The sequence below is a fragment of the Coenobita brevimanus genome, chromosome 70 (assembly GCF_032717465.1).
Source record: "Coenobita brevimanus isolate Jiangsu-jjx chromosome 70, ASM3271746v2, whole genome shotgun sequence".
Lineage (NCBI taxonomy): Eukaryota > Metazoa > Arthropoda > Malacostraca > Decapoda > Coenobitidae > Coenobita > Coenobita brevimanus.
The window spans coordinates 57,876,449-57,902,312 of NC_137023.1; the positions used below are offsets into that span (position 1 = coordinate 57,876,449).

General features: G+C 45.1%; 1 protein-coding gene across 1 annotated transcript; it reads right to left on the reverse strand.

Moving 5' to 3' along the window:
- Positions 1-2,827: 2,827 nt before the first annotated feature.
- LOC145406467 (uncharacterized) lies at positions 2,828-25,320 on the reverse strand. Its single transcript, XM_080277623.1, has 29 exons — positions 25,270-25,320; positions 24,563-24,678; positions 24,346-24,433; positions 24,057-24,175; positions 22,885-23,048; positions 22,507-22,594; positions 22,099-22,253; positions 20,957-21,120; positions 20,602-20,735; positions 19,856-20,093; positions 19,222-19,388; positions 18,447-18,755; positions 17,925-18,064; positions 17,128-17,237; positions 12,948-13,093; positions 12,352-12,454; positions 11,127-11,251; positions 10,087-10,217; positions 9,696-9,840; positions 9,076-9,230; positions 8,758-8,897; positions 8,321-8,490; positions 7,957-8,047; positions 7,451-7,609; positions 6,547-6,692; positions 5,962-6,123; positions 5,386-5,513; positions 4,511-4,654; positions 2,828-3,699 (listed from the first exon to the last, which is right to left on the reverse strand). Exons 2-29 carry the CDS (start codon positions 24,672-24,674, stop codon positions 3,577-3,579), a joined length of 4,056 nt encoding a protein of 1,351 aa, XP_080133749.1. The 5' UTR covers positions 24,675-24,678; positions 25,270-25,320; the 3' UTR covers positions 2,828-3,576.
- Positions 25,321-25,864: the final 544 nt, after the last annotated feature.

The window sequence follows — 25,864 nt, forward strand, 5'->3', positions numbered from 1 at the left end:
GGTAGAAGGAATAAAACTAAGAACCACCCTGTATATGTAGCAGGCCTTTTGGTTGAAAGATTAACAGCAAAAGATACTTGCCTGATTTAGCAGCGGTAACTTCCATGGGAACACACCACGTTCCCACACCAATCACGGCCAAGGGGACACTTTCCACTTTCCACCATCACCACCTACGGCCACGGAGACACTTTCCGCTTTCCACCCCCAACACCCACAGCAACCGGGACACTTTCCACTTTCCACCCCCACCATCCACAGCAACCCTAGCACTTTCCACTTTCCAGCCCCACCACCACCCACAGCAACCCTAGCACTTTCCACTTTCCAGCCCCACCATCCACAGCAACCCTAGCACTTTCCACTTTCCAGCCCCACCATCCACAGCAACCCTAACTCTTTCCACTTTCCAGCCCCACCATCCACAGCAACCCTAACACTTTCCACTTTCCACCCCCACCACCCATAGCAACCCTAACACTTTCCACTTTCCACCCCCACCACCACCCACAGCAACCCTAACACTTTCCACTTTCCATCCCCACCACCCATAGCAACCCTAACACTTTCCACTTTCCACCCCCACCACCACCCACAGCAACCCTAGCACTTTCCACTTTCCACCACCACCACCCACAGCAACCCTAGCACTTTCCACTTTCCACCACCACCACCCACAGCAACCCTAGCACTTTCCACTTTCCACCACCACCACCCACAACAACTCTTAGCACTCTCCATTTTCCATCACCATCACCCACAGCAACCCTAGCACTTTCCACCACCACCACCACCCACGGCAACCCTAGCACTTTCCACTTTCCACCACCACCACCACCAACCACAGCAACCCTAGCACTTTCCACTTTCCACCACCACCACCCACAGCAACCCTAGCACTTTCCACTTTCCACCACCACCACCCACAGCAACCCTAGCACTTTCCACTTTCCACTACCACCACCCACAGCAACCTAACACTTTCCGCTTTCCACCACCCCCACCCACAACGATTGGTACCCTTTTCATTTTCAACCAACACCACCCACGGCAACCGGGACACTTTCCACTTTCCACCATCACCCACGGCAAATGGTATTTTTTCCACACTCCACAACCATCACCCACAGCAATCGGTATTCTCTCCACTTTCCACCATTACCCATTGCAGCCGAAACCTTTTCCACCAGCCAACACTGCCCACAGCATCGGGAACCCTTCCCACTTTCCATCCTTTTCCGTCACAGGGACACTTTCCAACACCTTAGTCGGCCACGGAACAGGCACCGAATCTGGAATTATAAACCATCATTAAAGCCACTGAACTCCCTGGGCACGAGTTCTGTCAGCCTGTTTATAGCACAGTTCGATAAACATTTAGACACAAAGAACAATAACGAAAAAAAAAAAAAAAAATTACCATGAACGAAGAGAAGAGAGTAACCGGTCCGACGTCAGGAGCAAAACTAAGGGCGGCTTCTACCTTCCTTAAGTCAACACCTGGCATTCCCAACCCATGAGCCATCTGCACCCAACGCATGCAACTACCAGTGGCATCTGAGGTTTCGAATCACCTCTTTTTTGTGATTTATTTTGCATATTACACTTTTATAATCACCTCTGTATTACTTATCATTTCAGTACCGACAAAGTTTGCATGAATACCTTATAAAAGGTTACTGAGGTACAATGTGCAGAATAAATCGCTCAGGAAGATGTATTACGAAACTTCCAAAGCCGATGTGGTTCAGTGTTACACAATAAAAACATCTGATATATTCCAGTTTACTAACGTTTAAAGAGTTTCCGCACTTTTCAAACATTTATTCTTTTGCGTTGATTTTTATTATTATTTATTTTCTGGAAGCATTATGGCAATGGAACCTTCAGCACACGAGAATACGAACCCACTATCTCGACAACTAAGCCATGTCGACCACAACATATTTCGTTTAATATAATATAAGCAATTCCTTAACCTGTAAATACTGGCTAAACTATCATAGATGCTTCCTTGGGGAGAAACTTTTAATATGCTACGGTTATAAGGATTAGTTATATCACAGACACTTGGATTGTACTACGAATCGTAGGTCTCAAACTGTCCACTAATGACTCGAAACTGTCTCCATGAAGCCAGAGTTTATGAACCAATGGATTTAATACCGATACGTCAGAGCGGTATCTGCCATTTTTCAGGTTTTTAATGATGCCCCCTATTGGGGAGAAAAAAAAAAACGTAGGAAGCATATTTCCCCATTTTCTAATTATCGATATTGTTTTCAGCCATGTTTTAACCAGATCACAATATATATATATATATATATATATATATATATATATATATATATATATATATATATATATATATATATATATATATACTTAAAACGACATTCTATGCAAGTGCTAATCCCTTCAATCCGATGACGTCTTTTAGTTAATTCTTTGTACTTCAGTACTATTGAGAGGTCTTCCTATACTGATTCATCTCAGGTGCCTTCACGTGGTGGCTCCATTCCCCATTTTATAAACGTCCCTTAACCCCAGCCTGTTTCCCGAAAAGAGGATGGTGGGTTGGCGGTTTTTGCCTGCAAACAACTGGAATCGCTTCAGATGAACCTGGGGCCACGACAACAACACCGCAAGTACTAATGTCAGATGAGCTGTTGTTATGCACCCTCAAGCTCATCCGGACGTGAACCCTGTGGGCTGCATGAAACAGAGGTCACAGAATATACAGACAAACTCAAAATGCATGAGGAGAGTCAAGGAAGAGAGACGTGAGGGGAGAATAAAACACTTTAAAATACACATCATTTATTCATTTTTCATTTACAAGGGAATGTTTTAAGTCTTTCAGTCCGGTAACGCCTTGTGGTTTAGTGATTACGGCACCCCAGTCGGTGTGAAAGCCTTCCATAGGTTCGATTCCCAAGAGGTGACTACATGTTTTAATCGAATTCAGTGCTGAAGAGGGACGCCTTCAGGTGGTGTCACGGATATAACCAGTCGGCTCCATTGACCAGTTATACAAGCGTTCCTTAACTCCACAACCCCCCCTCCCCCAAATGAAGGATGATGAACTACAGATAATGGACAACTTTGGCCTGCAGTACACTGGGTTCACGTTCAGATAAGTCTGGTGTTAAGGTTACTACCACCACTACTACTACTACTATTACTACTGCTGATACAATTACTACATCTACTACTACTGCTGCTACTACTACTACTACTACTACTACTACTACAACTACTACTACTAAAAGAAGAAGACAAAGAAAAAGAAGAAGGGAAAGAAGCTCATCCCACTTACCCATTCCAGGTGCAGGGTCCCGGGGCTAAGCTAACGTAATCCAGTACATTTAAGGGTAGATGACCAGCCTAGTCCCCTTGGTGGCATTCTGTGATTGAAAACCCTCTAGTCACCACTTAGGTTCGAACGGATATTGGATTTGCATAAATTAAAAAAAAAAAAAAAAAAGCGTTTGGATCATCAATTATTCCAGTCGTCTTGGATTTCGAATGGAGACTGGGTTTGCATAAGTAAAAATAGAAATGGTGTTTGGTGCATCAATTATTCCAGTTGGTGGCTCGTATGTGATGCATGTACAGGTCACACGCCTGGCCCATCATGCCTTCAATGAAAGTAGAGTGGTGGTCGTCAGTAACAGGGGTCAGCTTCATTGTGTCATCCTGCAAGAAAAAGAAAGGTTACTTCAGTCTCGAGGTCAAGACAGGACTGAATGAACTTGGACTGGTGGTGGTCAGTAACAGGGGTCAGCTTAACTGTGTCATCCTGCAAGAAAAGTAATAGAAAGGCTACTAAGAGTCCTATAATCAAAACTGAGAGGGCTAAGATGAGACGATGATTTGTGAAGCACTTCGTGATAATAGAACGTTATCTATAATGTGGGATGCAGGCTAAACACTTTCAGTAATTACAGTGTTCCATAAATGATTGATACAAATTAAGTTTCTGTTTCCTCCCTTCCGCACTCAATTTTAATAACAGGGTCATAAGTCCTCATACTGTTTATAAGTTACCCTGCATAAAGGTGTATTCTTTTATCTTACTCTGGCTAGCCCTAAGTATCTACAGCATCCTCAGTGCTGCATTTGTTACTGAATCATCTTCTCATTTTCTCTGATAAACGATATTTATTTTTGTGATACTGTTGTCTGTAGATGAAGTAATGTGCTGTAAAAGTGTCTGTATGCTTCAGATAATATTTCTGAGGACATGGAGGAATAGTAATTTTACCATCAGCATTGAATTATCATCAGTACTGGTATCACTGAAGCCTTCATTCCCACCTAAGAGACAGGGTGAAGTAGATTCCACAAACAAAGAGGGAGAAAACACGAAAATATGTGGGTTATGATGACAATGACACTGACGATGGTGATTATGATGATGATGATGATGATGATGATGACATTGACGATGAAGATGATGAAGCAACCTACTACAGATGAAACACAAACTATCTACCATACTACTTACTCTAAAAAGGAGGTTGGGGTTGGAGAAGTAGTCATAGAAGAGCCTGAAGAAGGAGTTAGCCTTGCCAAAGTACTGCGTGGCTTTGAGCAGGACGTGCCGCATGTCTTCCTTCCTTGCGCCTGACTCACTCTGTCGCGTCACCACCTGTAAGAATCAGAATTCACGTAACTGTAGTCGTTGCTTCTTTCATAACTTTAATACTAAGTTGAGGTTGCTATGAGGTGAGAATGAGACTCTTTGGATACTAGTTAAAATAATCCTTCAGTCTGACGTCACTTGGCCATCATATGAACTGAAAGGGGGTTAGGTATCTTTGTCAGGTTAGAGTAATCACACTACAGCTATCTATCTATCTATTTATCTATAGCCACATGCCTTAGCTAATCGCAGAAAGGGTGGCCACAGACAAAATGTTTCCATGTCACCCTGGCCTCAGCCATCATGCTGCCTTCCCTCTAACTCACATCACCCCTCCCCTCCACCTCATCACCAGCCTCCCCTTCCCCCTCTCCCTTTCCACTTCATTTACATATATTCCTCGTCAATCTCCCTTTCTTTATTCTCTCCGCCTGGCCAAACCATCTTAGAGTCCATCTCCTAACGGCTTCCAGCACATCCACATCAACACCACACTACTTCCCTCAACTTCCTCATCTGTTCCACATGTGCCTGTCTCCCCATCTAACCTGACATCAACCTATCTCTCCACCTAGCTCCACCTGTCCTCCTCCACATATCAGCGTAATCACCATATCGGCGGGTACTGCCTGTCTCTCCACGTAGCTCCACACCTGTCTGTTTCTCCACCTAGCTCCACACCTGTCTGTTTCTCCACCCGGCTCCACCTGTCCCCCTCCACACGTCACCATACTCACCATATCGGCGGGCACTCTGCCAAGGTTACATTCCCTCACATTGAAGTTGGACACTGGCATGGTTCGGTCCTCACACAGCAGCTCAAAGTCGTCGGGGTTCAGGTACCGAGTTTTTAGCAGGTTCAGCCCTGAAACGAGGATATACCATCATCATCATCATCATTAGTATTATCATTATCTATTTGGCCACCATCATCATCTATTTGGTCACCGTTACCATCATCATCATCATCATCATCGTCGTCGTCGTCGTCATCGTCGTCGTCATCGTCATCGTCATCATCTACTGTAAATTCCACCAACTGTTCCATGCAACTGGTACTATACATTAGGGAAAACTGCCAAACCAGCTTTATAAGCAGCAACACAACTGCAACAGTTAATTTTTCTGTATTTGACCATTCCCCAAGTACCAAGAACGATGTAAAAAAAAAATGTGTTTATATCATGCTTGACAAATGACATGTCTTTATTAGCACCTAGAAGAGAGATGAAGGCTTTTTTGTATGTGTGGAAAAGAAATAGCAAGTATAATGTTTAAAAAAAAGTAAATAATAATACACACAAAACACTCACCTCCATCATTGCTTATATCATGCTTAACGAATGCTATGTCTTTATTGGCACCCAGGAGGCAGATGAAGGCTTCTTTGTAGGTGTGGAAGAAATTGCTCGACACACCAAGGCAGTTTGTCAGCTCACTGTCGATGGTGGTATTTGTACTGACACTCGTGCTACCTGTGTGAGGGAAAGTTACTCAATATTATGCTGCTTTTACTCTAACCTAGCCTAAAACTGCCATCTCTTCACCTTGAATGCTGAGCTGTAAAAATTAATTAACACTAGAATATGATGCCAATGGAATGCTCAGTGCCACACATCACCATCATTATCCCCGATGCCTTGCAGCCTCCCGGGAATCCCCTGACAGTAGATGTACATGAGAGAATACCTCAAGGCTACTTTGTCCTCATATACCTCTTTCTCTCTCAAACACGCCTCCTCTCCTTCCATCTCTCATCGACATACTGTCCCACTCTCTTCTTCCAAACCACTTAAAATCAGTCTCACTTTCAAAGACTTTCTATGATATCCTAAGTCTTTCTTGGGTTCCAGACCTAATATAATCGGAATAGCATTGGTCCTTAATATCACGCTTACTCTGTGGCACGTTGCAGGTAGTCTTTCCCTTAAGGTCCTGGATGCTGGCGATGCTTGAGTTCTTCTTAATAACTCCCACCAGGTAATAGCGATTGGCCTCAGAGGAAGCGTACGTTTCCACTAATAGATCGGCCAGGTTATGCTGTCTGGAAGAGTGAAACAAAGATGATGAAACTGCCGCCGTATTTATGGATGATACTAACCAACTTCCACGATAAATGAGACAATGTTAACAAAGATTATATAGTTGTGTTGTTCGTATTAGGTCATTTAAATACTCACGTTAAATTGACTCTTAGGTGTTTGGTGGATGAGATGGAGGGATGGAGTGGAGAGAGATACATGAGAGAAGGGGGGGTGAGTTGGAGGGAGGGCAGCCAAATAGGACAAGGAGACGTGGAGGGATATGTTTAAAGAGTGTGGCAATAGATATATAGATAGATCGATGAGTGAAAACAGATATATGTATGTTTATTGCCAGGAATTGTAAAAAAAAAAAAAAAAGAGGAACGAAGGAACTGAACAGGATATTGTACTACTTTACCTTAATATGCAACTTAACCCCTTGACACCAACGACGCATTTTCCCCCTAATCTTGCTACCAGCCGACAGTTTTATTCAGCTTAGGGGGTATGTCTTGCAGTGAAGGGAACTGTCTATCTATATATCTATCAAAAAATCTATCTGCCTATATATCTCAGTCTATCAATCTGTCTATCTATCACTAAACCTGTCTACCTGTCTATCGGTCTGTCTATATGTCTATCTATCTATCTATCTATCTGTCTGTCTGTCTATCTGTCTGTCTATCCATTTATCTAGAACCAGATGCCCTAATCCAAGAAGTAGTGGCCCCACACTACGTGTCTCCATCGCCTTCATAAAACTACTTCCCAAACTTACGCCCCTGTCTTGAACCGCTGACTATCATTCAGTGTGATGACATCGGCGTAGTCATTGGCGATACTGGTGACGCATTGGTTGACGTCATTCTTCCTCTCACAGCTAAGGTCCGGTGCCACGCCCCTGAGTCGTAACATGGTGCTCAGGTCGCTGCATTTTCTGTAGGGGTAGTTACCCAACATAAATATAGGTTGGATTTATCAAAATGTTAAACGGATTTTTGTGTAATTTGGAGTTTTTGTAAAAAATGTGTTAATTGGAAAAACCTTAAAAAAAAGATAAAAATGGCGCTAACATATTTATAACCCAACATACGTCCTCCTTCATGTTTATATTAAAAAAAAAAAAAAAACGTAAAACCGACTCTGAATTAAAGAGAATGTAGAGGAAAAAATTGTCCAGAGGAACAATAGGTATTCTGATTTGCAATTTTTAGAGAGCATGAAAATTCGAGTCTTCTGTAAAAATGAATTTGCAAATAAAAGAAAGAAGGAAAAAGACATTACCTGTACTCATCATCGCTGGTCACACAGAACCTCACTGGCACCTCTACCTCGTCAGAACACATCCTCTCAGCTTCCACAATATTCATCCGACCTGGAAAATTTAGATAAATATGTTGTTACAGGATAATCACCAACACCTGGAGGTAATATAGTGCATTTAGCTGGTTCTTACATTTGCTTCAGCTCCCAGTTCATAGAAAACATCAGCTGCATACCGTCTTTTGACTGGGTCTGACTGAAGTAGATTAGACTGGACTGAACTGGACAGCAGGAAAATTACCTCATTATTCTCAACACTGAATCGAATGCTCATGTTACAAGGCTTTATACTTTGAGGGACTAAAGGATTCTCATTCATACATACTTTCTGCATAATATTCTCCAGTTGTCTTGTTTTCCAGGTCTGGGAGAAGATCATTGAAGGAGTCATCTATGCCCAGTGTGTTGTAGTACCACGGTCTATTGTCCAGGTCTTCTTCAGCTTTCCATTTCGCTTGCGTCAGTGCCCACAGCAGCTTCTGAACCTTCGCATCACTGAAGATCAAAATCAAATATCAAACTACTTATTATTTTCCGTATGGCTGTGGACATAAGTACCGATTCACCCCATTAACGATGTATAGGGAATCAGAGAGTATTGTCTTTTGAATCCCTGTAATACGATTCTGAGCCCAAGTTACTTCTCTGTACTGTGTTCTGAAAACTGTATTCTAATGAGAGGAGTAATAAGCCACACTATGACCTACTTTCCACCAAGAACAATTACTGAAGAGTAGGGTAACAAGACACTCTATAACCAACCTCGCTCCTCCATGAGTAACAAATGTATTCCATGGTCTTGCTGCCCAGTAACAGTTCAGAGCCGCAGGGGAGGTGACATCCACTATCCTGCCATCGCGACACAGAAAACCGTACTCGCTCGTGTTCACTGCGCGGTTGTCCTGGAAGAGTTGATCACAGGATATGCAGCTGGATTAAAATTCTGTTATATGGCATCATCATTATTATCATCATCATCTACACCACCATCAGCATCATCCTAGCCCTATTCCCACCAACAAATAAACCAGCTATGAACAGGCATACCGTAACCTGTAACACCACGCGACACCAACTCACCACAAAGAAGTCCTGCGCCACAGTCAGCTTGGTAAAGGCCACGTCCCCTCCCTTCTGCGTGAGGCACCGTAGGACACCCTCGTACCCGGCGTAGGCATCGCTCCTGTCACACGTACCGCTGTTGCACATAGAACACATTGCGCTGAATCGTCTCTCTGCGGGGGGGAAATGATGAAGTAGTAGTAGTAGTAGTTCCGGTAGTAGTAGTAGTAGTAGTAATAGTAATAGTGGTGGTGGTAGTACTATTGTAGTAGTAGTATTAGTAGCAGATGCAACCCCAAACCCAATAGTAGTAGTAGTAGTAGTAGTTCCGGTAGTAGTAGTAGTAGTAGTAATAGTAATAGTGGTGGTGGTAGTACTATTGTAGTAGTAGTATTAGTAGCAGATGCAACCCCAAACCCAATATGAAGCCCTGCAAGTCTATGTTGTCCTTCTTACGCGGTCCACCATCCTCCTTTCGGAGGACTGGGAGGGAATCAAGGGACATATGTATAATCAGCCAGCTCCATCGGCCGGCCATATTGAGTATCACCACATGAAGACGTCCCTCTCTAGCACTGACGTTAAGAGGTATGGCGGAAGTGCAAGGAAGCTACGGAAACAGTGCCTTAGGAACTTACTGAGAGCTAAATCTGTGTCGTTGACAGTGGCCCACTCGCCCGGCACGCAGGCCCTGTTGAAGGTGGTGGCGACGCTGGCAATCTCGTGTTCCAGGGAGGACTGGTGTGGGTCGCAGATGGGCTGGATCACGCCCTCTCTCTTCAGCTGTCACAGGTTAAAGGAGCTGTCATTCATCACCATCACCATCATTCTAACCGAGCTATCACTTGCTTCAGGGAGGAAATAGACTCCTATGGCCCATATCTGGTTGGAGTTCCCTAACCACAGCGTGCCAATAAAATTGTGTGAAGGCACTGATGTTAATGTACCCTTTGATTACACCTCACTAAACCCAGTATAAAAATCTTTTCACCCAAGTATAAACAGACTTTAATCCATCACGTAACTCACCAATGCAACTGGTATGCGCCATCCAGTGGTCCTGCCGTACCCAGTGTGACACGCCTTCTTCCCCCGCAGGTCCAACAGCCGACTCACAGTGGCCCGCCTCACCACCATCACGGCACGGTACCGGAAGTAGTCTGTGGAGGTTACCAAGCAAGGAGTCAGCTGGCAATGGGGTTCTGATCACAGGCTTCTCATAACATCATCTCTTCTCTGTTTCATTTCCGATACAAAATACGGGTCACAAACGATACACCAAGTCCTCACTCTAACGTAGCTTTTCATAACACACCGGTACTGATACAAACTGGAGAGGGACGTCTTCTTGTGGCACCAATTTTATCCGAACAGGAGATGAATAAAATCGGATGTGGTAGACCTGATCAAAATGAAAAAATAACATTTGATTCAAAAGGTTTAACTCACTTCGATGAGTTTTTCTTTTCTCAGGTCACCCTCAGATGATTTTCAAAAATATCTAATATTGAAGGGATTAATGATGTCTATATCCAATCCCTCTTGTTCAAAAACTCTTTCATGAGTTGAATAAAATCGTCTGGAGGAAGTATGAAATCGTCTGGAGGAAGTATGAATAAAGAAATACGTCAGTGGATTGAAGTGGTCAATTCCTTAAAACCTGGTGGCATCATTTTGAGTTTATTCTTGCTGTTGCGAATTCACGCAATTTAGGAAAGGACTCTCGTAATGATTTTTTATAAGTTTATTTATAGCCTCTTCACTTCGGAGAGTGTATCCGAAGCTGAATAAAATCGTCAGGATATGGCAACAGCAGTCGTAGTGGATGCAACCCCAGCCTCATTTCAACGTGAACCTGGTGGACTGCAGGCTGAAACGGCCCTCCTCCAACAGATCACAACTCTCCTTTCGCGAGACAGGGAGAGAACCAGGGTACATTTGTATAACTGGGCAGCTCCACCGCCCAGTTATATCGGTGGCATCATGTGAGAGCTTTCCAAAATGACGACGAGTAAGATGAAATATACATCCCCGGCCTCAGTGGGTTAAGAGGGTGTGTTAAGACTTACCCTCAGAGTAGTAAGGGTCTCTGCTGTAGGCGATGATGCGGAGGTCGGGGTTGACTTGCAGATAGTTCCCTGGCAGTGATGTCATGTCTACCTGGCCCTTCACCACACGACGCACACAGTCCAGCCTGTAAAGAAAATAATACTTCACCATCATCATCATCATTATCATCACACCCTCTTCTTCACCATTGCATAGTGTGAAGCAGGGTCAAAAAATAATAATAATAATAATAATAATAATAATAAAAGAGAAAGCACATTAGAGGGAGAACATTTTCTTCACTATCATCCTGTTACACTTCCACAAGCTGACAGGACATAAACAGTCTGTTATATAAATTTCCATTGACTGGTGATATTTAGAACTATTTTTTGCAGCTCTGACATGTGAAACAGTGATATTTATTATTATCCATCTGTTAAACCAATCAGTAATAAAACAATATGGCAATTACTGGTACCTGCATTCAATATATATATATTTTTTATCTTACTTTGGAAATAAATATGAAAAATAGTGAGTCCATATCCCAGTCTACCTTCATTTATTAGTTTTATTGTGGGAGCTAAAAGTTGATTTTCCTTTATATTTATTTATTTATGCAAGCATGTTGGAGCCTTTAAAAACGAAAACGAAAACTAAAGCAGAAGGTGTTTGGACTCCCTGTACTGAGGTTGACTATGGTACAGCTGATATTTTCTATTGACCCTAAGCTAAACTACGTGCCAAATCCAACTAGTTACATCCAAACTGCTGCTGGAAAATCCTGAGGAAGAAATATCAGACGTGTAATAATGTCTGTAATAATGTGAGAATCTTAGGATAAAGCCTGCTTAGTTGTAGCTGAATTAACTGCCTAACACTGATGACTGTGTGTCTAGCTACCGAGCTTTTGCCATACTTCAGTCTCATGGTAGTGACTCCTAGGGTCAATGGCGGCCAGCTATCTACTCCTCTTTCCACCATCAGAAGCGTAGTGGCTCAAGGTTAGGCTACTCAGTCCTAGCATTTAAGGAGAGTGACCAGCCTCACTCGCTCTTGATTGACATTATGAGAGCAATACCCACCAACCTCCTCTTGAATGCAAACCCCTGTGGGCCCAATCCGTGTGCGTGCTTTAACCCACGAGAGTAGCAGATGTATTACATTATCAAAAAAGAGGAAGAATAAATAAATAAAATACTAAACAATATAATGATAACAAAATGAGATCCACCCACGCACCTGTCCCTGGCGCTGATACACACAAAGCGCTGGCCCATCTCACTCATCATCTCCGCCATCTCCTCACACTGGCTCTCCTGCCCCTCCAACGCGCACACTCGCACTGAAACACACACAAAAATAATTATACTCTGTTTACGGTAATTTGGCCTATAAGTGCCATCTCCCCGTCTTGAATACTGACCTGTAACAAGAAATTTACGCTAGAATATGATGCCAGTCACGATGTGCTATAGAATGGATGCAGAGCCATAGCACACCCTTTTTCTGCTTCTGAGCTACGTGAAGTAAGCTTCAAAAGGACGAAAATCTTGGCCAAGTTAAGACGAAAAAATTATAGGATGCTTAAATCTATGTGGATAATGGAAGTTCTCCATGCGTCGCAGTCTTGAGCCATTTCTCTTGTCAAACTCCCATCCCGAAGTCCCTCAAGCTAAATAAAATGGTCTGGCGGTGGCATGAACAACACAGGCATTATTATACCTACCCATTGCTATCTCCAGGTAATAAAATAAAGCAGAGGTATAAAGAGCATATTTAACAAATACACCATTAATTATCATTTTTAAAAATTCCTACATTCTGTCATCACTAACCTTCACAACTATGCAGTTCATCCAGCTTGTTGTAATAGGCTACCTTGCGTTGCATCTCTTGTCGCGTGTCCTCAGTCAGGGCTTTCAGACCCTTAGCGGAATCTTTGAACAGCAGGTCTGACTTGCCTTTGTATCTGCCAAACAGCCTGAAAAGTGGAAGCATGTGAAATATTCGTAATAGCCATCATCATCATCATCATCATCATCGTCGCCATCATTATCATCATCATCATAATAGCATCATTTATGTTTAACAAAAAACCTGAAAATGAAGCATATGAAATCCTCATAACTGCTGGTACAAACGGTAGTGATGGGACAGACGTCAGGAGGTGCGCTTTGGAGGTGCCTACCAACGGTGCTCATTTTCTTACCTTAGGCTTTTGAGCCTGTGACGGGTTATTAAGCTATTGTCATGGGATACAAGGTTACTGCATCATCCAGGTTACCAGTCTCCTTCCCTTGGAGCTACCCAAGGTACTCATTTTACCGTACCTAGCAACTCACAAAAGGTGCTGGCATTAAAAATGGTGCTGGCGAGGGGTGCCTTTACTTGGTAGTATACACTCCTAGCTCAGACGTTGTCGGGTGTGGAGGTCTGGCCGTTCTGTCTCGAGATTTCGACTCTGTTCGATTTACTCTTGAAGAATTTCGTCCAGTTTACTAACTTTTGCCAGTTTGGGGACTTAGTCTCTGGTACTGAGGAAGATTTTTGAACGTTTTTCCAGGTTTTTCTGGGACTCTGTCTCAGATTGCCTGGGTGTGACTGAGAGTGTGTGTGTGTGTGTGTGTGTGTGTGTTTGAGTTTGTGCTTGTTTTTTTTTTGTGTGTTTTTTTTTTTCCGGCCGCCGTTAGTGTCTCTCTGCGTGGTACGAAACCGAACCCTGAAGGGGTGCCGTTAGGGCACTTCCATGAGGGGGGCCCATTAGGGGCTGGTTATAGGAAGCGCAGAGAGCGGCTCTGATAGAATAGGGAAGACCCGAAAGGGGCAGTGGCGGGGCCTCCTACGTTGCCCTTTAGAGGGCAGGGAGCATAGGCAGCCCGTCACTGTAGGGACCTTGCCGGCTTTTTTCTTGTTTATTGTTTGTGAGTGAGTGTCAGTGTGTCGGACTGTGTGACAGTGTGAGTGGTGTCAGTGAGTGTCTGCTTCTCAGTCCCAGGGACTATGAAGGGGACCCAGACCCCTAGGCCTACAGGGCCAGTACGCTCGCCTCCCAAGCTGAGGCCTTCCCGCCCTGCTGTTGTGTCAGGCGCGAAGCGAGAGCGCCGTCTTTCTGACGGCAGCTCTCGCTCGTCGACGTCTGGTGAGGCCTTTTGCCCACCCCCTTCTACCCAGCCAGGTGCGAAGCGAGAGCGGCGCCTATCTGACGCTAGCTCTCACTCGTCGACAGCTGGCGAGGCTTCTGCCTCATCCCCAGGACCTCCCAGTGCACGAGCTGCAGCCTCATCTCCCCCTTCCACCGTAGCACGTGCAACCAAGGTTGCACGTGTTCATGAGGCGATAGACGAGGAAGTTTCGGCTCCTCCTCCTCCTCCTAACACCGCCAGCAGCAAGGCCTCTTCTGCTGCTGCAGATAAGGCAGCTCACCCTCCCGTTGCACCAGACACCGCAACTGATCCATCATCAGCTGCAGCTGAAGGAGATATTGACGGCTTCACAGTCGTCTCCAGGAGGACACGCACCAACACCCCTGCCAAGTCCTCCTCAACTGATGCTACCGCTCTCTCCCGACCCTCTGCTATGCAGGGAAACGGAAACCCCTCCGTTACCAGCCGACCACTCCGTCCTGCACGGAACTCCTCCAAAGTTCGGGCACCGGCTGTGTCAGTCAGGTCTCAGGCCTCCCCAGTCTCCAAACACCCAGCCTTCCTTCTTCCACCTCACGACTCGTTTCCATCGACCTACGAGATCGTGATGGCATTGGAGGAAGAACACCCCAACCTTACATTCACCATTCGCGAGGGACGGGACCATGTCTCCTCCACACACAGGCACATCAACGGCACTCCTCAGGGCAGTGTCATCAGCCCGACCCTATTTAACACACTTGTTGAATGCCTCTTACGTGTAGACCTTGACACCGGTGTACGCCTCCTCTGTTACGCCGACGACCTAGCTATTGTCGTCCATGGTGGGCCATACTATTTCAAAGCCCAAAGAGCCCTGTCTCGTCTATACCACGAGTGTGCAGAACTTGGCTTCAAAATAAATTAAAATAAAACAAAAGCCTTACCGTTTGGTATTGCCATCCCCACAGAGCAACTCTATCTTGGTACCACACCAATTCAGTACGTCACCACCCATCAGTACCTAGGAGTATGGCTCGATTCCAAGCTCACATTCCAGACCGAAGTAACCTACCTGAGAGAGCGAACCAAACTACGGCTCAGTGCGCTCCGAGCTCTTGCAGGGAAGGGCGGAGGAGCAACCTACCGTGTCCTTCGCTTGTTTTATATACAGGCTATCCGCTCTCTCATTGATTATAGCGCCCCTGTTCTACCAATGTTACAAACATCGCTGCTTAGTAGGCTTGAGGTTATTCAAAATGAGGCTCTACGAATAATGACTGGCTCCCCAATGTGGACTCGCCTTTGCAATCTTCGCCTTGAATGCAATATGGAGTCCCTGTACCACCATATTCAGGCGAGAGTTGCAGGGCTTGCTGCTAAACTGGCCCACAATAGGTCTCCACTCCCACTTTTACCCAAAATAGTAGCCGCAGTGAATCTGCACCCTGACCTCCTCACTCGCAGCTGGACTCACAGTGTGGCACAGGCCATCCACACATTCAATGTGGCTTACTTTATGCAACAAGCCCCTGATGTGCCTCTTCCCTCTTTCCAGCAACCACCACCATGGTCCTCATTATTCAAGTTTGTCATCAGTCCTTCCTCTCCTAAAGCACATACCCCTATACAGCAGCTGCGCCAAGAGGGTCTCCAACGAATTCATTCACTCACCACCCCTGACTCAGTTTCTTATTATACGGATGGCTCAGTCATCGCGTCCAAAGCCGGAGCTGCATTCATATGTGGTGATCGGACCTTTGGTGTTCGAGTCACTGATGGCTCCTCAACGCTACAGACTGAGCTAATTGCCATCGCTGAAGCCCTTAGGGATGCGCAGGTTGCTACGTCGGCTCCGAAAGTTATCATCCACACAGACTCCCTATCGGCACTTCAAACACTCCTACAGCCTTATCACACTGACAATGTACGGCTGATAACCGACATTCTCAACACAGCCCAACAGCTTAGCAGTGGCAACCGCTCCATCACTCTTCACTGGATCCCCAGTCATGTTGGCTTAACAGGGAACGAGAAAGCAGACGCTGCTGCAAGATTCGTCACGGAGCATCCCCAGGTTGACGTTACCGTCTTGGTCAGCCTCTCTCGACTAAAGCAGGCTTTACGTGCTATATGTCCTATTCTCAACCGAGACGACCATGAATCCTATGTCCTCCAAGGCTCTTCTTCTGCCACTTGGTTTGCTATGGCAACCCAATATGAGCCTCTTTCAATACCAAGATTCATCCCCAACAATATTCTTCAAGGTATTCGTCGCCTGCGCCTGGGCTACAAGTGTCGTAGCCAGATCGTGGGAAGTGGAGATGAACCTACCTCTACTTGTGCACACTGCAACTCCAATACGCCGTTCCCCCTCCTGCACTACCTCCTACAGTGCCCAGCCACGGCACGCCTTCGAGTTGCCAACCCATATCCTAATCCCGACATACCTCGCCATCTACCCATTGCCCACTCGTACTTTTCACTACGTAATGCAGCAGCCTGTGTTGTCGCAACTACACCCTTTAACATCCTCTCTAATGTTGAGCAGTGTGCACCCCCCCCAAAGTAGGTTATTCAATCACCCCTAGTGTTAAGCCCCATATCACTGACTGGGCCAAACAAGGGCCCGGTCCTCTCTAGAGGAGAGGAAAATATAATAATAATAATATAATAATGGTACTATATAACAGGACAACACTGATGTCTGGTTAAACAACTGTCTCTCAACTCCCTCCCTGCCCCCACAAAAGAGGATAATAAATTGTCTGATACGGGTAACTTCAGCTTGCGGTCCATCGGGTTCACGTCCAGATAAGCCTGAGGCAACAGCAACAACAAAAATCATTATAAATCACGGCTGCGTTTCAAACAATGATAACTGTGTCCTTACCTGAATGTGTTGCTGCCTGGCGTGCCTGGCTTAAACACCTCGGCCACTCCCAGCAACACTTGACGTATCTGCCTCTTGCGGATCTCAGACATCCCGCCAGCCACCACCACCTGTTTCAACACACACTTTTTTTTATCATCATCATCATCATTTTCTTCATCATCATCATCATCATCCAGACCTCTTTTCCCACCTAAGGATTGGGTGAGGTAGGGTTCAGAGAAAGAAAAATCCTGACAGAGGAAGAGAGTAATCATAAGTCTGACCAGACAAATTGAGTTACCCTCTCATTCACTCACCATTCAAGCTCCCAGAATCCTGAATTATAACGTCCCAAAATAAATAACTAATCTACAGCAAAAGAAATAATAAATATAACTATCGTCAGCATCCCAACCAGGAAAAGGAAAACAGTAAAAGTTTCACCTCATCTGCGGGTACAAGAGCCAGACTGCATGTGGTGTGCTGTGTGACTGGCTTATGATCCACTCTCAGGTGAATTCTAACTAAAATTAATCTAATCTAACTAAACTTAACTCAGTCTAACCTAACTTAACCTTACCTTACCTTACCTAACCTAATCCAACCCAACCAATCAACCTAACCTAACCTAACCTACTTCGACCCAACCCAACCTAACCAAAGCTAACCTCACTTCACCTAACCTTACGCAAATTTACCCACTTAACCCAACGTAAACTTACATAACCTAAAAACCATATCGCATCAACTGGACTAAAACACAAAAGTCGTCCCGATCGAGAGAGAGTCAAGATGCAGGATCGCAAAAATCTCACCTCATGCGCGGGTACAAGAGCCAGGTTACATGTGGCGTATTCTGTAACGGCTGCTGTACTGGCCCCGCCGTAAGAAGGACACAGCAGCTTGTAATCCTCCGACCTTAGATCTGCTGCCCAAGCCTCTGTATTCGATCCGTCTGTGGCGTGGATGGGAGGAACGTGGATTGAAATACGAGGAAGCTGGATCCAATTTCAGGTGAGAGAGAGCGAGAGAGGGGGGGGTTAAATGATGATGGTATTGATGGTGATGATGATGATGATGATACTGGGGACGATGAGGGTGGTGGTGGTGATGATGGTGATGATGCATTTAGTATCAGAGTAACACTAGTTTTTGCGAGACTGAAAATAATGAGCAGATGATACACCATACCAAGCCCTCACGGTACCTTGTTACTTTAAAGCATTTCCACAGGACATTGTAATATTATGAAACTGATTCGCAAGTTCCACTGCTTTAAATAACAAAGAAATCGTACGCACACACACACACACACACACACACACACGTATAATCACCTGTGTTGTCAGGCACGGTGGTGTGTTTAATGAAGGCCACATCTCCCCCTCCATGAACTAGACACCTAAACGCCCCAGTGTAGGAGTAGAAGGGCTCGTCGCTGCTCCTGGCACAGTTATCCTGCCCAGCACCCACGCACAGACTGCACAGGCGCGTCACGTAATTGTTCTGCTTGTTGTAGCGCGGGATCTTGGCACCAGGAGCACAGGACCCCCCTGTGAAGAACTCCCCCATGGCCCTCACGTAGTTGCAGTGTTGGGGGTTGATGAGACCGAGCTGTAGAAGCGTGGCGACGGGCAACTTCCACCCTGCAGGCAATATTCCTCAGATGGTTAGCTTCCAGCCTCCAATATTAATGTATAGCATATTTATCCTCCCCTCGGTGAAAAACTCTGCCCAGCTGCCTGTATAGTACATTTGGTTGGAACTTTCGCCAGCACAACAGGTCTGAATTACAACAATGTCCTCCTTTTGTTAAAAACATCTAAAGGCCCTTGAAAAATGTAATGATAGGCGATTTTCACCCCTGTTGGTAATATATCAGGTCTGGTTGGCTTCCATTCTCCATCTCACAGTAGTTTATAACCTTACACGATTAACTTACACTGTTTCCCCGCTTCTTCTCCCATCCTTTTCTCCTCTGGTTATCACTGCACCAGAGCAATAGGAGATAATAAATAAGAATAGTTAAAAAGGGTAAAATTATCAGGGGCAGGAAAAATGGCAGATTAGAGCTTGATAAGGACTGTTGGTACTGTGCTCATTAATCCTTACCTGCAGTTTTGCCAATGCCAGTGTGACAAGACTTGAGCCCTTTGAGTTGGCTGAATGATGTGATGTTTGAGTCAGCGTGCACCACAGCCACAGCGTAGTAGGAGGAGGTGGGTGCCGCTGACTGGGTATCATACACTTCACTCAGCACACGTTCAAACCCATAGTCCCTGAATTAAATAAATAAATAAATAAGTCTATTATGCTCTACAGTTCATTCACTAACTAGGCAAAGATTTTCGACCTATGGCAACTTATTTTCTGGGGCTCAACGGCAGAATGAGACAATAGTACGGTTTTACAGTCGTGGCAATTCTTTGTGAATAACATTATATTCTTGTGCTAATCAATCGTTACAGTTAGAAAATTAAGATGGAGAGATGGTAATTTTTCGCCTAGTTACAGTGAACAGTACAGCCGGGGAAATTAAAGCATACTGTGGTATAACTGAGAGCATATTTTTAGCCATGCTCCTAAGGTTTAATGATTGTTAAATAATTATATGCATCTACAATTGCTGAAATTAGTATTACAATTATTATTACTATTATCACTGTAAAATACTCTGACAAGAAGCCACTGGACTGCAGACAAACAGTCCAGTTAAAACGGTAGAAACTTAAGTCATGTAACTCACTTTGTAACCTGATAAACGTCGCCTCCGTCCAGTGTCACCACGTCTGCCTTGCCGAAGTACAGGTTGGCGAAGCAGTGTGATGCGTTGTGTGTTAGGTGGCATCCCAGCCCCACCCCTGCCTCGGCCCCGTACCCTCTGGCGGCCATCACCAGTCCCTCACACTTCTCTAGCTCCTCCTGGTTGTGGGCGCAGAACTTCACTGGCTTCTTGGTCGGTGTCACACGCAGCTTATGCCCGGCTGAGGAGAGATATATGAATGAGGATGGTGCTAGTTGGAGGAAGGACACCCTGATGGGAGGGTACAAGGTGACATGGAAGCAAGTTAAGGCGTCCGGTTATAGACAGATAAACAAGCAGATAGAAAGACAAATAAATAGACAGATAGATAGATTGATTGACTGAATGACTGATAGATAAACAAATGGGCAGAGGAAGTTATGGGAGTCAGGACTGAGCTGTCAGGCTAGATTCACAAAGGTCACTGAAGTTGCTCTCAAAAGCAGCTAGGAAGATGCTAAGAGCAAAAAATCCCTGGAGTATTGCTAGTAAATAAACTAAAATCTGGTAAAGACCTCCATAAAAACCGCTACTGTAAAACTAAGGAACCGGTAAGTCAGCCTAATTGGCAGCCTTGAAACGCTTATTTGCATCTTCTTCTTTTCCTTCTAACTTCATGTTTTGCAGTGAGGAGAACCAGAACTGCTGGGGTGAGAAACAAAAAGTAAAATTTCCTGGGAAGCTCCTACCTTGCTTGATAATCTCCGAAGGGGTCTTTGGCTGGGACAGAGTCGTCAGCTTGGTGTCTGGCGGGAGTTCCAAAGTTTCCAACACGGTCTTGGCGTGGGAGGTGACGGCGCGCACCCACAGCTCTCGTAGCGAACTGAGATGTACGAGGAACAAGATGGTGAGGTGTGAGTATGTGCTATGAGACGATTAAGATGGAATTAGGTGCAACTGTGCGAGTGTGTGCTAGGAGACAGAACAGGGTGGAACAAGGAACTAGGAACAAGGTTTAAAGGTATAAGCACAAATTAGGAGACAGGTTAATTAAATGCAGTGGAGCAGTACACAATGTTTAGTCGCTCTGAGTCAAATACTCACAAACAATCGGTGTTGTTACATGGGGGAAACATAAGGACAGGTAGAGGTCTCCTGCCCCAGTCACAAGGCTCCTCCTCTCCACTGGTCCTGTCAGCTAAGGGACGAATGGGTCCCCCCTCACCAATATCTCCGCAGTAATGGTAGAGCTTCTCTACCTCGGGATTCTGTTGGCAAAAGGGCATTTCTTCGTGACCAGCACTAGGTCTCTGTGATAATCATTTGTTATATATTCACTATGATGATGTGTTTCTGTAGTTTACCACCTACAACATCACAGTAATGGTAAAGTTTTTCTATCTCGGTATTCTGTTGACAATATTACTACACTACCCTAACAAGGCACTGAATAGGGGAGGCTGTGGCTCAATAGGTAGAGAGGTGGCCTGTGATTCTACCGAACCCAAGTTCAAATCCCCACTGGGGCAGGGAACAGTTTAAGGATTTGAATTTCATGTAATGCAGACTTTACCGATCTACGAGAAGACCCGCCGACATGTCGTAAAAATACTCCCGCTAATATCAATACACCAGTCATGTATGAGACAGCCCTAGCATGTATTCAATATGGACGGTGGGTGTTAGCGCCGAAGTGGTGACATGTAGAGGTGTATGATATGTAGGAGGACTACTGGGCCTTGGGAGCAGGCTGTGAAGCCTATGCCCAGATTCGAACACATTAAAAAAAAAAAAAACTAAATACAGGTAACTAGAATCATAAGAGGAAAATCATATTCTGTGGCCTCTCCAGCAGTTTGATATCTGTTGGTCAGGAAATTTATCACCAGCTTCCAAACCCAATTTTGATGGTTCACAAGAGGCAAAGAAGATATATCGCAAACCACATCTCTATGATCTTACTGGGAACATGAGTCAGAGGAAAAAGAAGGCCGCCTCCCCTCTGACTGTGCCATAGGAAGCCCCTGGTATTCTGTTACGGCTTATTGCTTAGCTTTGTTTTGGTATCCTTGGGGGTAATGTCTGTTCCTTTCATATTCTTTGCTAGCCTTCGTCTTGCTGTTCTTGAGGACGATATCTTCTTTTCCTACTCTTATACCCACCTCTATCCTCCTTGAGGCTGATATCTATTCCTTGCTTATTTTTTTTAATGGCCAGTATCTATTCCATGTCTGTTCTGTGCCCACCTTTGTCCTGCTGTTCTTGAGGTCGACATCGGAGACAATAGCGGCGTCAGCAGCGTGGTCCAGGAGGCACTGGAGGGCACCGGAGCCAGTGTAAGGGTCATCACTGCTGCAGCTCTGACGCAGACAGTTACTGCACAACTGTGGATACTGCTGCTCTGAAACATCACACTGTGCGTTAGTAAGGATACATTAGTTAGTTAATACACACACACACACACACACACACACACACACACACACACATATATATATATATATATATATATATATATATATATATATACTGTACATATATGAGCTAGGTTTTTCTTTGCTTATGAAAACTAAATCAGAACAAACTACAAATCTCATTTGGCCTATTATCATGCATCATAAGAATACCTTAAACTGTGCACATGATGAACTTACTGAGCTGGCGGTCAGTGACGGGATCCTGTGACCAGGCACCGGGGATGCAGGCAGACGACCACATCTGGCTCAGTTCCTCTATATGGCTCTGAAGGCAGTCATGCACAAGATTAAGTCAGATGTATACTTTATTCACCTTAACTTGGCCTAAAACTGGTATCCCTCCACCTACTGTATACATACTAACGCTACCACTGATGTTTCAAACTTAACACATACATGGCTGCAACTCACTTTAATGTACACACAGGATGTAAGTCAGGGTAATACTCTGTTCACTTTAACTTGGCCAAAAAGTGACATCCTTCCACCTGTTATTTACATGCTAACATGACCACTGGTGTTATAAACGTAATCATACACATGGCTCCAACCCACCTTTATGTCCTGGGGTGGGACGTGTGAGGCTGTGGTGGTGGGTCTGTGGAGGGCGATGGGGTAGTACTGGTGTGGGTTGAAGCCGGGGTGACACAGGCTGCTGGGGTTGGGGTTGGAGGCATTGTTCACCAGTAGGAACACCTTCTGCACCTCATCACCCCGCGCTGTTCAGAATAATACAGTACAGATCGCATTCTCGTAGGTTTAACATAATTTCCGGCACCTCTTCCTTACCAGTTTATCTTTGTATCTGGGATGTTACTATATCTCGTATGTTAATTCTGCCATCTATGTGTAGGTAGACTGGTAGATAGATCACCATTATCATCATCATCATCATCATCAACATCAAGCAGACCTCTTTTCCCATCTAAATCTGGGGTGATGCAGGGTCCAGACAGCAAGAAAAACCCCGATAGCAGGATAAACTAATAAAATGTCTACCCAGGTAAGTGGGTCACGCTCGCATTCACTCACCACTCAAGCCCCCAGAAGCCTGACTTCACCCCACAGGCACAAACATCCTCACTCACAAGCTTCATGTCACTTATCTTCTAGACCGGAATCGACCCCGGGACGTGCGAGATATCAGTCCGCCACGTAACTGATCGACCAAAGTATTCCAGACTACACACGGCTTTTATATACTAATCATACACATACATGAACCCTATCCTAAACAAAGCAAAGAGTTTCCAAGTCTCAAAAATAAATTCATCTATCTGTCTGTGTATCTATATGTCTACTTATCTCTCTATCTATCTATAGCCAGACGCCTTAATCACGGAAGGAGTGGCCACAAACGATTAATCTTCATGTAACGCTGTCCTCCACCATCAGACTGCCCTCTCTCCAACTCTGCCTCCACCCCCCAGGCCCCATCTCTCTCTCTCTCTCTCTCTCTCTCTCTCTCTCTCTCTCTCTCTCTCATATTTCTCTCCACCCCATCCCTCCATCTCATCTTCAGTCTTCACCTCCTCCTCTCTCCCTCCACCTCATTCACCATCCTCTCCACATGGCCAAACCATCTCAAAGCATTTCTCTTAAAACTTTCAGTCATCTGGCTATAGATAAACAGACAGATAGGTAGGTAGATAGATAACTAGATAGATAGATAGACAGATAGGCAGATAGATAAATAAATAGGTAGATAGATAGGTATATGAACTCACCAGCTTGTATAACAGCCTCAAAGTCGCCCTTGAAGGAGAGAGCGGCTACATTGACGTCTTCGGCCTCAAAATATCCGATGTCTGCCTGACCGTCCCGAATTTTCTTCAGACAGTCCAACCTTGGAAGTGAAAAGACAAAAAAAAAAAAAAAAAAAAAAAATTATTTTAGGCGATTTGTTTTAATCTGAGGGAAGCGGGTCATTATCAGAACTTTTAATATTAAGTCGTGGTTGCATGAAAAATCCAAAAATAAATCGCTAAGGAAAAGGTGCTCGGGCCACACTCTCACCTGTCCGTGACGAACGTGCAGCCAAGGAGACTCCCTGACACCTGGCCAAGACGGGAACAATCCACACCCTCTTTTACACATAGCCGACCTGCTGGGTGAAGAGTGCATTAGATCTCTCTCTCTCTCTCTCTCTCTCCCTACCTACCTACCTACCTATTTCTTTATATTATTCAGGTGTTATCATGCAGGTCGTTGCTGTGTGTTGCATAAGCATCACCTGGGTCTGCCTCTAAGGATGCGACGTGTGGTGGGTGAACAAGCAGCAGCACCAGCACCACCACAACACCCACACTCCACCACACCATAACACCTCCTCTCTGACGCTCCATACCTCTGAAAAAGGAAGGTGACATCAAAGAGATATAATTTCTAACTATTTAACTGTACATGCTAGTTAATTTGTGCAGCTTACCCTTACACTGAAATGATTGACCTTGGCCTTTAAATACTTTCTCAGGCTTGAAGGAGTTAAAAGATGTCATGATAATACTTTCTCTATGACCTTTGATTTTATCTAGGCAAAACAATTCCTTGGTAGCTAAAGAGAAAGTCTGAGATCACAGGCATACTTAACCTCTCCAAACAGAGGACGGGTGCTGGATAGGGACGCCTTTACGCGGTGGCACCGATATAGCCAGGCAGTTCCTCTTCCCTGTTATACAAACATTACTCATCTCCTCCTCTTTCCGCCTAAAGGGAGTTGGTGAACAGCAGGAGAAAGGGAAATGCAGCCTACAGTCCGTCAGATTCTCGCCCAGATAAGACGGGTCACAACAACAAACATCCTTTGATACATTCTTTGTGGAAAATACAGGTACACACATATTAGAATGATCTTAATAACACAAAAGGAAATAACAAGTTGTAACAGTCATGGGAGAAATGGTGGAAGCCTGCTTAACAATACGGTCCAAGGCCACTCACCGGTGTAGCTGTGGGAGTGGGAGCGGCAGGACCTCCACCAACCGTGTCCTGTGGCGCAGTGACAGCCGGTGTGGTGGCTGGCCGGACGTCGGTGGGGTATGGGGGTGTGGTGTTGGGGTACAGAGGGTGAGAGTGAGAGTGGTGGGGGTGGGGGTGGTAGTGAGAGCGGATGGTGGGAGTGGTGGGGTTTTTGTTGATGGGAGTGGTAATAACTAGTAAGGATGGTGGTGGTGGTGGTGGTGAGAGTGGCAGGGGTGGTGGTGTGGTGGGGATGGGCATGGCGAGAATGGTGGTAGTAATGACAAGGGGATGGTAGTAATTGCAGTGATGTAGTATGGTTGATAGTGGGTGATGGAGGGTGGTTCTGGTAGTGGTAGCAGTGGGGGGTAGTGCGAGTGGTGGTGGTGGTGGTGGATGGTGGAGTTCCCGGACTGATTGCATCTGCCGAACGTCTTGATTACGTAACTAGAGTTTTCTCGGAACAGGATATTAGTGTTTGTTGCTGCCGCCAATCAATCATTAAGAGGTGCGCTCTTGATACGTGTTAGGATGTTGGAAGGATTAACCCTGAACTTCTTCAGTACCGCGATACGTA